At 40.4% G+C, this 13,332-nt stretch overlaps 1 protein-coding gene across 1 annotated transcript in view; it reads right to left on the bottom strand.

Annotated features, from left to right (window-relative positions):
- ksr2 (kinase suppressor of ras 2) overlaps positions 1-13,332 on the bottom strand; it is a 434,890-nt gene that overhangs the window by 302,203 nt on the left and 119,355 nt on the right. Inside the window, exon 3 of the mRNA XM_060844153.1 lies at positions 12,917-13,067. Within this exon, the coding sequence (XP_060700136.1) occupies positions 12,917-13,067 (151 nt within the window). The remainder of the gene's footprint in view (positions 1-12,916; positions 13,068-13,332) is intronic.

Genomic DNA, 13,332 nt, shown 5'->3' with positions numbered 1-13,332 from the left:
ACTGTTACAAGTAGAATTATGTCATCAAGATAGAGAATTTAAAAATTGAAGGAATCTCAGGCATCGTAATACTCAGTAGCAGTTTAAATGAGATGGTCTCCAGAAGATACATTCTGGAAACTTCAAACCCACCATATGATCATTTGAACATAGAATTCTTTTTTATTTGTGGACTTAAAACTTTATTTTAACTCCAACTCTCCCATTGTATAATTTGTTCTGTTTTGCACACTAATGTGTCTGTATGTGTATGACAGGATTCGGCCCAGGTTTTTAATCTATTTTAATAAGTTTTATATTTTACTTGAAAGTGTTTTACAATAAAACTAACTCCTTATTTATGTTAACTTGAGGTCTGTCTGGCTTATTTCTTCATAAATATTGACATGTGGTCAAGTATTTACTAAATTGCAAAGAAAATCACATCATTAAAAAAAACTCATTTATAGACAACCTCATGGATGAAAAAGAATACATTCACGCCTGTGGACTTGCTCATAACAATGTGCATCACCTGCCAGATCACATTCAGGGAGATGAGTCTGACAGCATTTTGAAAGGCCAGTATCCTTCTGGCAGTTAGTTGCATAACAAAACAGTTCGATTTCAGCTGTGCATCTTCATGTAGCATTCCAAATATTCCAACAAAGCCACTGCCCTCTTTGGTGATTTTTTTTTGCACTTCTCCACATCCCAACATCACTAACTGGCATGGGTAGCTGCAAATATTATGTCCTTAATCTTGAAAATTTATGCACGGTCAGCAATGCAACATGTCAGCAGAAGAAAGCCCCATTTTGCCATCGTTATGGAGACAGACAAGCACTTATAGGCTTGCTGTTTTAATCTAACAAAAATTGAATTGAATTAGCTTTATTGTCACATGTACTCAAATACAGTGAAAAGTTTATAAGTCGCCACTTACAGCACTGTCTTAGGAACAGAGGTACCTAAGTAGAATCTTTAATTACAGAAAAGAAAAATAAAGAAAAACAAAGAGACAGAGAAACACCATATGTTGGTAATTATTGTCACACAGTAGCTCTCAGAGGAGTCTCCTTTTACCAAGAGGGGCAGAAAACAGAAGTAGCAAAACAAAAATGGCAATTTAAAACAAGATTCCCATGAGACATTTGCCAAATTGATTTCTAGTAAGTTGCATTGATGAATTCCTTAATGCGAATTTCAAGAAATTCTTAAAGTGGAGTTAACATTCCACTTACTATCATGATTTAATCAGATCCTGGAACCAAATTTTAAAGGGCGGCAAGATGCAGTCCACCAGCAAGAAAGTCAGCGTAACTGTGCCTACCTCAGCCAGTCTGGGAATCGTATTGGAATTTTGGGAGACTCTGGCAATTAATAACCTGCAGATAAGGCTAAATGATGATGTGGCTGAAATAATACCAGAGGGCAGTATCCCATCACCAAGTCACCCTTTATTTACACGTAGAAAATTCTTGGCACTGATCCAGCTTCCTCAGAGCCAGCTCTCAGAGTGAACAGAACCTCTGATATTCCTATTTATATCTGTCAGCCAGGGCTCTTGGTTTGGATCAGATTAACAGCCCCAATCAGACAGCTCATATTCTAAATGGTCTACCTGGCTGACCTAGGTACAATCACCACATTCCGCCTCTGCTAAGAGCCTTCGAAGGCTCTTTAAATGAGACTTTGTGGGGAGAGCTTACAAATGAAAAGGGGACAGTCACATGGCTAGGAATGCATTGCAGAACCCAAACAGTCAGTGATCAACAAGAGAACAGATATGCAGACAATTCACTGAAACATGTAAAAACAATAATAGGGTGAATATATTAGGGGATTTCAACTTCCCCAACATTAACTGGATTAGTCACAGCTTAAAGGGTTTGGAGAGGGCATATTTCTTGAAAGGTATTCAAGTAAGCTTTTTACACCTAGAAGATAGAACCTAAGATGGCGCAGTGCTATACTTAATTCTGGGGTAGCCATGATGTGGAGGTGCCGGTACTGGACTGAGGTGGACAAAGTTAAAAATCACACAACATCAATTTATAGATCAACAGGTTTATTTTGAAGTACAAGTTGTCAGAGCGCTGCTCCTTTGTCGGGTAGTCCTATCTAATGCATTGCTCCAAAAGCTCGTACTTCCAAGCAAACCTGTCCGACTATGACCTGGTGTTATGTAATTTTTAACCTAATTCTGGGGAACAGAGCCAGACAGCTATTTATGGTGGTACCGGAAGTGATAGCATCCACAACACCCTACATTTTAAGTTTGTTATGGATTTGGAAAAAAATGGTCTGTAGAAAAACAGTTTGGATTGGGGAAAGCAGAATTTATTAAAGTAAGGCAGGATGTGACCAACATAGACTGGAAACAGCTAGTTCTGAGCAAATCTACATCAGAACAGTGGGGGGGGGGGGGGGGGGGGGAGAAATGACATTTTAGGATTACATTAGGAGTAATGAGTTCAGAGAAAATAGAAATATTCAGAAACGGATAAGAAGGAACACAGAGGCTTTTAAAGGCACACAGGGAGAAAATCAACAGAGGTCCTATGGAGTGTAGAATGTGTGGAGGGAACTCAAAAAAAGCAGATGAGTGTAGAGGAGGCATGAAGAAACACTGGCAGGCAGGATTAGGGAGAATCCCAAAATATTCTAGTATATCACAGAGAGGTGGATGACCCAGGAAACAGTAGGGCCCCTGAGGGACCATGGGGGCAATCGGTGTGTGGAGCCAGAGGACATTGTAGGGAACTAAGTGAGTACCTTCTATCACATCTGTCTTCACTCAGGTAGAGGATGTAGGTACAGAATTCAAGAAGAGGTACTGAGAGGCTCTTGTGCTTCTGTCATAGGAAGTGAGGAGATATTGGAGGTTTTGATGAGGGTTAAAAGTGGACAAATCCCCAGGTCTGATGAGTTGTATCTCAGGCTGCTGTGAGGGCTGAAGGAGCGAATTACCCAAATTTTTAATTCCTCAGGGAGGTTCAGAGAATTAATGTGATTCGACTTTTCAAGGAAGGGTGGTAAAAACAAACAAGGAATTACAAACCACGGACTTTTACGTCAGTAGTAGACAAACTATTGGAGAAAATCCTGAAGGAAAGAATTAATCTCCACCTCCTCCATTAATTTTGATCAAAGATAGTTAGTATGGTGTTTTCATAGGAAGGTTATGTGTAACAAATTTGGTTGAATTTTTCAAGGAAATGATCAGCTTTGTAGATGAAGCTAGTGCAGCCGATGTACTTTATGTGGATTTCAGCAAAGCATTTGACAAAATTCTACGTGGAAGACTGATAAAGAATGTAAAAGCAAATGGAACCAGTTTAACTTGGCAAGTTAACCGTTTGAGGACTCTGGATTTATACTCCATGGAATTTAGAAGAATGAGGGAGGAATCTAATTGAAATGTACAGATTATGTACATTTGAATAGCTTGGACTAAATAGATATTGAGAAGATGTTTCCATTGGTAGGAGAGACTAAGACCCAAGGGCATAGCCTAAGAGTAAAGGGAAGACCTTTTAGAATGGAGATAAGGAGAAACTTCTTCAGCCAGAAAATGGTGAATCTATCGAATTTATTGCCAGAAAAGGCTGTGGAGACAACGTCATTGAGTATATTTAAGATTGAGATCAATAGATTCTGGAGTATCAATGGGATCAAGGGTTACAGGAGAAGGGGGATGAGAAACTTATAACCATGATTGAATGGCAGAGCAGACTCAATGGGCTGAATGGCCTGATTTCTGCTTCTCTATCTTATGGTCTTAAATCTAAAATTGGCTAGTGGTAGAAGACAAAGGGTGTAGTAGAAGGCTTTTATGTGATTGGAAGCCAGTGCCCAGTGGCATACCAGAAGGATCACTGCATGGTGTCTTATTATTCATGATATATAAATGATGTAGAAGTAAATGTGGGCACATCATAGGTTTGCCACGAAGAATGAGGTGAGGATTTACTGAGTAGTTGATTGCTAGGAAGAATGTCTCAGGGTACAGGAGGATATAAACAAGTTAGGGCAGGTGAAATTTAACCCAGATACATTTGAGGTGATGTACTTCAGAAGAAGTTACAAGACAAGAAAGTACTCTGTGAAAGGAATGATACTGGGAAGCGCACAGGAATTACAATCATAGAGATATACAACACAGAAATAGACCCTTCGGTCCAACTCCTCCATGCTGACCAAATATCCTATATAAATCTAGTCCTATTTGCCAGCATTTGCCCATAACTTCCTAAACCCTTCCTATCCATATATTTGTGGGGTTATTGTCCATAGATCCTTGAAGATGTCATTAAAGGTTAATAGGGTAATTAAGTATGCATATGAGACATTTGCCTTTATCAGTCATGGCAAAGATTACAAGAGCAGAGAGATTATGTTGGAGCTGTACAGATCGTTGGTTATTCCTGTGTTTTATGAAGCAAATTCATTGGGATGTTGCCTGGAATGGAACAATTCAGCTATATGATGAGGCTGAATAAGCTCCAGTTGTTTTTTCTGGAGCAGAGAAGACTGAGAGGGACCTGACTGAGTTGCATAAGATTATGAGGGGCATTGACAGGGTTGATAGAAAACAGCTGTTCCTCACACTTGAAGGATCAATAACAAGCAGACATAATGTCTAAGTGCTGGGCAAGGGGGTTAGAGGAAATGTGAGGAATTTATTTTCACCCAGAGGGGGTGGAAATCTGGAAGGGTGGTAGTTAAGGCAGGAAACCTCACAACCTGTAAAAAGTAATTAAATGAACACTTGAAATGTTGCAATAAGTTTTGGAAAGTGGGACAAGTATAGATTTGCAGCCTTGATAGGACAAAGGACCTCTTCAGTTCTGTATGATTCTATGATTCTATCAAGAGGACCTGGGGGACAAAACTGTTTTATTTCACACATAGTGACATTATAAATACTTGTTTGTTCACATAATATTGTAAAAGCCTTTAAATACCTTTGGGAGTTATGTTTAAATGCCAGTATTCTCTAAGACTAATGAAGGTGAATAAAGTCCATTTCTCAATCTAATTTTAAGGAGTCCATTGTCTTCATCTGTTTTGTCATGTGAAAAAATATATTGGAGATTTTAATGTTTGGGTCCTTTTCCTGGCACAATGTGCATCACCCTGACAGAGCGTAGCACCACAGAATGTGTTCCAAACCCTTTGAAAATCCTGTCATTTATTGGTCTCTAATCGAGACTGTTGATTTTTGATTTGCACAGTATCTGGCTTTACTAAGTCATTAATGATATAAAATGTGACATATGGTATCACTTGTCATTATCAGTTTACTTAAAGATGCCTCACAATTATTTGAATGGATGCTTCTGGCATTTGGCACAAATAACAGTAGAAAATGGATCAGACACAGAAATGGACAGGGACCCATTCTAAATGGTCCAAGACCCACTGCACCGATGTTCATATTAGAAAGAGAAGGAAATAAAAGAAATTCGAGCTTGGAAAGATGAAGTATATGGATCAGAAAGTAGAAGACTTAATTTGCCTTTATTGGACTATGCTTTATTCCCTTATCTAATGTTTTGCTGACATTACTGAAATTGTAAAGGTATACTTTTTCATCTTATATTCTCACCCACAACACACTGGAGCACAATGTTTGCTCTGAATACCAATGTTGAGGTATAAGACTAGAACTGACTTTTCTAGTGACAGTGGCTAACAGAGGAAAAGTGCTCAAATGATCTGCAGCACAGAGTTTGTGTCCATCTGCCAACTGTGGAAATCATTCAAAAAGAAAACAAAAAAAAGACACTCGTTATAATCAAGTATGGACTGTTCATCATATTCTACTTTCATAAAATATAGCAATTAAGTGTACAAGAATACAGCCACAGTGAAAAATTGGATGTAAATGCTCAGAGGAAATTAAAAATATTATCATTGTGGGAGAATGCTAATTGCATACACATTAACATTAACATGAAAGAACAGGGACAAGAAAATTTCAGATGCTTGATGTGCACACTTTGTTCCAGCCACCTACATCATGCCTTCACATATAATAAAGGTCCTTTTCACGTGATCCTCTGCCACTCCCAGCAATCATTCTCTCTTGAAATGCTGAAAATGTGGAAAACTCTAAAAAGGCTTTGTTAATGTCTCCCTTATGCATAGTATATCAGATGCACCAAAACCACTTTGATGAGCTGTATTCAGATATTCCTTCCTTTTGGAATTGTCTCCATTTGTCAGCATCTCTTCCTTTTGTTATGTGAAAAAGCCACAAGCATAAACTATTACAATTTCAGGGTGCAGTGTACAGAAGAACCCATAATCAATGCTGATGTTTAAAGTTGTGTGTGCCTCTAGTTTCTAAATAAAACTTTTAAACATTACAAAAATGGGAGAGAGTGTAACTCATGAATTATACCTATGTCAGTTCACCTGTTGGTGTAGACTTGAACTAATGCAGATCAAAGTTTATGTACTCTTCTGACTAGAAATGGGGCAGCTATTGTTCCAGTTCTTAACAGTTTTCAAATGACCTCTGAGTGTGCTTGCCAGTCTATTGTCAGTTTGTGGTAAATAACAGTGTAGGTCTGTGCTTTAGATCAACATCCAAAACGAACTAGGCTAAGACTTATCCAAACACTTTTCGTTTAAGAGTTTACCAAAAACAGTGTGAGGAAATAGAACTCTCTGATTCAAGATGCAGACACACAAAATTTCAGGCCCTCAGAAAGGATATATGTGTGTGCTAATTCTTATAGCACTCACTGCATCATGCATTGCCATTAATTAATAAAAGAAATTGCAGATAAATGACAGTGTCAGTTAGCATGATGTGTAGATATTCTGGTGCACATCATATGTCTGGAATTTCTCTCAATGACTCTGAGAAAAATATTTGAATGTTAGCACAATTCAGAGCAACTTCCTCTATAAGATTGAGGAAACAGGGTTCAGACAGAGCAGTGGAGGGATACAGGATAGCCAGAAGGGACCTGAAGAAAGGGATTAGGAGAGCTAAGAGAGGGCATGAAAAATCCTTGGCGGATAGGATCAAGGATAACCCCAAGGCATTTTATGCGTATGTGAGAAACATGAGAATGACGAGAACGAGGGTAGGTCCGATCAAGGACAGTAGTGGGAGATTGTGTATTGAGTCGGAAGAGATAGGAGAGGTCTTGAATGAGTACTTTTCTTCAGTATTTACGAACGAGAGGGACCATATTGTTGAAGAGGAGAGTGTGAAACGGACTGGTAAGCTAGAAGAGATACTTGTTAGGAAGGAAGATGTGTTGGACATTTTGAACAACTTGAGGATAGACAAGTCCCCCGGGCCTGACGGGATATATCCTAGGATTATGTGGGAAGCAAGAGGGGAAATTGCAGTACCGTTGGCAATGATCTTTTCGTCTTCACTGTCAACGGGGGTGGTACCAGGGGACTGGAGAGTAGCGAATGTTGTGTCCCTGTTCAAAAAAGGGAATAGGGATTGAATTCAAGAGTCGTGAAGTGATGTTGCAGCTGTACAGGACTTTGATTAGGCCACATTTGGAGTACCGTGTGCAGTTCTGGTCGCCTCACTTTAGGAAAGATGTGGAAGCTTTGAAGAGGGTGCAGAGAAGATTTACCAGGATGTTGCCTGGAATGAAGAATAGGTCGTACGAGGATAGGTTGAGAGTTCTCGGCCTTTTCTCGTTGGAACGGCGAAGGATGAGGGGTGACTTGATAAAGGTTTATAAAATGATCAGAGGAATAGATAGAGTAGACAGTTAGAAACTTTTTCCCCGGGTACAACAGAGTGTTACAAGGGGACATAAATTTAAGGTGAAGGGTGGAAGGTATAGGGGAGATGTCAGGGGTGGGTTCTTTACCCAGAGAGTGGTGGGGGCATGGAATGCGCTGCCCGTGGGAGTGGTAGAGTCAGAATCATTGGCGACCTTTAAGCGGCAATTGGATAGGTACATGGATAGATGCTTAATCTAGGACACATGTTCGGCACAACATCGTGGGCTGAAGGGCCTGTTCTGTGCTGTATTGTTCTATGTTCTATTTAATTAAAGTCCTCATTTGGACAAGGCTTCGCAAACCCTAAAAACAGCAATGTCTTCAGTAAAATTGAGTGGAATCGCCAATAAATTGTCCTGGGATAATGGGCTGGATTTTATGTCCCCACACTGCATGTGTTTTCGATGGGAGGAGAGGGGGCACATAGAATATATCAGGTGGTCAGCCCATTGCCCTCCTGCCCTCAACCAACACGATACAGAGGCTGGTTAAGGAAGTCTTTGCCTTGCCAGCCCTTAGGCCTTCCAAGGCCTTCAAGTGGCCATTTAATGCCCATTCATGTCTCCTAGTGCACCTCTACTTCCATGATGCACAAGGCCTATTAGGGTAACTCTCTCTTAAGATCATAACAGCATTGTGCAGCCTTGTCTGGCCTACAAGACCACACATCCCAGTCCTTTGCTTCCCCTTCAGCACCTGACCCCACCAAACAGTTCAGATGATTTGCAGTGCCAGATGTCTCTGCAATTAGATTAGTTGGTAGTTCTTGGGAGCAGGACTTTCTTCCATAGTGGGAGGGCAAGGGGAGAGATGGAAATCACCTATTCTCTGTTTGCTACGGCCGCCAGTCACATTGTAATTAACTTCACTAATGGGAGGGTAAGCAATGTGAACACCGGTAAAATTCAGCCCAACTTCCAGCGGCTGGAGTCAAAAATGGCCACTTATGGAAGTTGCATTTTTGAAATTTGTTTTGATGGTGTCCGAGCTTGCTAACAAATCCTACATCAGTCAATATAATGATAGGGAGTAAAGTGGGGCTTTACTTGTTGGAATTTAGAAGAATAAAAAGAGGGATCTTATGGAAGCATGTGAAATAATGAAGGGAATAGATAAAATAGAAACAGGGATGTTATTTCCACTGGCCAATGAAATTAGAACCAGGGGCATAGCCTCAAAATAAGGGGGCTAGATTTAGATTAGGTTACTTACAGGCCCTTCGGCCCAACAAGTCCACACCGACCTGCCAAAGCGCAACCCACCCAGACCCATTCGCCTACATTTACCCCTTCACCTAACACGACGGGCAATTTTAGCATGGCCAATTCACCTAACTTGCACAATTTGGACTGTGGGAGGAAATCAGAGCACCCGGAGGAAACCCACGCAGACACAGGGAGAATGTGTAAACTCCACACATTCAGTCACCCGAGGTGGGAATTGAACCCGGGTCTCTGGCGCTGTGAGGCAGCAGTGCTAACCACGGTGGTTAAATTTCTCAGATGCCAACAGCAGATGACACTTTTTCCAGCAGCAGAAACCACCCATTCCACCTGTTACTATAACTGAATGGCAAGTGGTAACTTGCTGGGGCAGTAAATGAAGGAAGTAGGTTGATGTCTGTGTTCTTACTGAACTAAGACTCCAGGTCAATGTCAAGCATTCCCAAAGATGAGAATGGAGAAAATAAATTAGAGTTAGAGGCACCGAGGGTCAGTACTCTGTAACTTGATGGAACCAGATTCAGGATAACAAAGATGAGCAGTTATGAAATAGTTTGACAGAAACACAGAGTCCAGTGGTCTTGAAATGTTAATTGATTTTTTTTCAACAGATGTGCCAGACCTGCTGTGTTTCTCTAGCATTCTGGTTTTGTTCTAGGTTTCCATGGTTTTGTTCTAGATTTTCAACATCCCCAGTTTTTTGTGTTCATTCTAGCATTTATGTAGCATCTTTGACAGGAACACAGCTGGTCCAAAATATATCACCACTAATTGCGTACTTTTAAAATTGCAGATATTATTGTTATTTTGGAAATACAGCAGCAAGTTTATACACAGCAAATAGGCACAAGCAATAACAAATGATCTCCCAGTTCTTCTTCAAAAGAATACTATTCCGTCTGACAGGGTAAATGGTTTAAGGTCTCATCCAATATCCAGCATATGCAACAGTGTAGTACTCCCTCAATACTATAGTCAAGAGTCAGTCTAGATTTTGGGTCTTGCACCACAGCCACCTAACTTCAAGGTGACTTACAGCAGCCCCAAGTGAAAGAGACAATAAGGTTTACTGCCTGTTCACTTAGCTGAGGATCAAGACTAACGGAAAAATAACTTTAGAAAAGAGAAATGTTCAAAAATGTGATGTGTAATTCTTACTAAGTTTCTACTGCTGCATCACATCAATACTTTGATCTTTCTAAATTAAGTTTTTATTACTGAGTTTACAGTACAGTCATGGATTATTTAATCCAACAATTTTCCAATATGTTCCACAATGTGGAATAGAAAGTGTCCTGAAAATGCAGACAATCTCTTGGCCATCGGTTTACTTGTTTTGTTGAATATACAACAGATAATCCAATTGACAAAAGGATTTTACTGTTGTTGGAAAAGACATGTAAGTAAACTTTAAAGACAGCTCAACAAAATAGGCTAAGTTTTGACTTTGTGCAAAAGTGTAAATGTTTAATATCATGAAAGCAAACTGGGAGAAGTAAAAACCATTGTTTTTTATGATTAACACCTCAGTCAAAATCTACCTCAATATGTCTGGTATCATTTATTATTAAAGTAAAAACTCAAAACTATTTCCTCTTCAGGTGTAAGTATTCTGAACCCTATCTATAACAACATATCTCACTTTAAAGCTCAAATCAGTTGCATCAAATCTAAGACTACAACTTGTGTGACATACCTTCCAATGACATCTCAGCAAGAATTACGCTGAAAATCCAAACTTTTCATGAATTTTGCAGCAAACACACCAACTGCAGAATGTATATATGGAGAAGAAATGTTTATTTGGATTTCATTTTAGAGTACGTAGATGCAGAAGGCCAAGAGAATAAAGGAGTGTTACTAAAAAAGCAGTCTGTGTTGTGTGAATTGAATTCAGGTGGAGTGGCTATAAAGGTGGTCCCAAAATGACCCCACTCCCCTGAGAGAGACAGGAAGAAAATTGACTAAGGTTCCCACTTATGAATGATAACCAGTAAAACCTGAGACAACTCAGCTAGCCTACACTTCCTGTCCAGAACACATTGTACATGAGAAACATTTACTTGGCCAAGGCAGCCAGAGACTCTGAAATTGTTCCTCAGTATCATTTCATGCTTTTGAGGGAGAGAGTTGAGAAAATTGCTGGCAATATAACAAGAAACAAAAACCCAACAGATTTGAACAGAAAGCTGAAGCTCAGTGCATTTAAAAAAAAATTAGATTGCCTACAGTATGGAAATAGGCCTTTCGGCTTAACAAGTCCACACTGACCCTCCAAAGAGTAATTTATGGGCGGCACGGTGGTTAGCACTGCTGCCACACAGCACCAGAGACCCAGGTTCAATTCCCGCCTCAGGCGACTGGCTGTGTGGAGTTTGCACATTCTCCCCGGTTTCCTCCCACAATCCAAAAATGTGCAGGTTAGGTGAATTGGCCATGCTAAATTGCCCGTAGTGTTAGGTGTAGGGGAGTGGTCTGGGTGAGTTGCGTTGCGGCGGGTCAGTGTGGACTCATTGGGCCGAAGGGCCTGTATCCACACTGTAAGTAATCCAAAGTAATACACCCAGACCCATTCCCCTATCCTACAATTATCCCTGACTAATGCACCTAACAGTATGGGCAATTTAGCATGGCCAATTCACCTAACCTGCACATTTTTGGATTGTGGAAGGAAACCCATGCAGACATTGAGAGAATGTGCAAACTCCACACAGACAGACAGTCGTCCGAAACAGGAATTGAACCCGGGTCCCTAGCACTGTGAGGTAGCAGCGCTAACCACTGTGCCACTCTAATTTTTAGACTGATCATTTAAAAATATCTTTCTGAACAAGGCACGGCTTGAACGGAAAAAGATCTTCTGTTGTCTTTCTCCCCCTAGTGGTAATATATTACAACACTTCCCGTTGTGCTACATCTGGCACTGCTGCAGTGGCTAATCCTGCCTAATATCAGCCACATGTTCTGGGGAAGAGTTTGATTGGACAGATGATACTTTGTCCTGAAATGCTGAAGCTTCATTTATGTCTTTCACTGTTGCCATGGCCCTATTACTAAAACTCCATCAGCATATCTGGTGAACTGAATGGAGGAAAATATTTAGCCAGCTATTAAAGCAGCAGAATTTTATGCAAAGGTTACCAATGTTTGATGCTACGGCCAGATGTGAGAAACATTCAAAACTTTCATTAAAAAAAATCTGATCATTGGCAATGGATACTCAGACTGGTCTCAGGATGTCAGTCACTGTGGGGTTCACAATTGACCTTCGTCAGTCAAAACACATCTTTCCTCAGCTCTTGGCTCAGGAATTTACATCTTACTGGTGATTGCATTTAAAGGAAGGATGCGGAAATGCTCCAATGAGAATAAAAGTTAACTCTGACAGTGACACAAAGAGATGGTAGCAGATCAACATCCCATTCCTGTCCCCTCACACAACCATCCATTCATCCCCCTTCATTTCTTACTCAGGACATCAACACTGCTAGACTCCAGTACATTTTCCAAGTAGGGGTGACACAGTGGCTCAGTGGTTAGCACTGCTGCCTCACAGCACCAGTGTCCCAGGTTCGATTCCAGCTTCGGGTGACTGTCTGTGTGGAGTTTGCACATTCTCCTTGTGTCTGCATGGATTTCCTCCGGGTACTCCGGTTAGGTGAATTGGCCATGCTAAATTGCCCATAGCGTTAGGTCAATTAGTCAGGGGGAAATGGGTCTGGGTGGGTTACTCTTCAGAGGGTCCGTGTGGACTTGTTGGGCCTGTTTCCACACTGTAGGGAATCTAATCTAAAGATCAAAGCTGGAATTCAAGATGAATGAGTTTGCAGAGCGAATTGATAAGTTATTCAGTCATGGAGGACATGGGAAATCAAAATTAAGGCTGTCCTCACCCAATTCTATCCACATGCATTGTTATCCAGATAAAAGTAACTCACCTGATTTATATACTCTTCTTAGACAGGATAGTGAGGCATTTAATCTGGCACATTCCTCGCTATTTGTTCCATACTTCTTCACCGTTTCACACACTTCTTCATCGGTCATCTCTAACAGTGCTTCTAGTGTCAGTTGGTCAGGGGTTATGTCCTAAGGGTATAAAAATAAAGCTCAAATCATGAAGAGTATTGAATGTTCATGGCATTTTTAATACCCTTGTGCTGCAACTCACCTCTCAGTTTGAGCTCCTTCTACATTAATAAGAAAAATAAACTAATCATTCAGGCATGTCCTCCAGAAGAAGAGTAGCCCTAATTCAATGCATTCAATTTGTTTCAAATTCTTTTATTACCCTTTATTTCGACCACTGATGTTGTCCATAATGTTTGTTACTGGTTAACATATTAAAATATGT

This window comes from Hemiscyllium ocellatum, chromosome 24 (assembly GCF_020745735.1).
Source record: "Hemiscyllium ocellatum isolate sHemOce1 chromosome 24, sHemOce1.pat.X.cur, whole genome shotgun sequence".
In the NCBI taxonomy this organism is placed as follows: domain Eukaryota; kingdom Metazoa; phylum Chordata; class Chondrichthyes; order Orectolobiformes; family Hemiscylliidae; genus Hemiscyllium; species Hemiscyllium ocellatum.
This window is presented reverse-complemented; position numbering and strand designations above follow the sequence as displayed.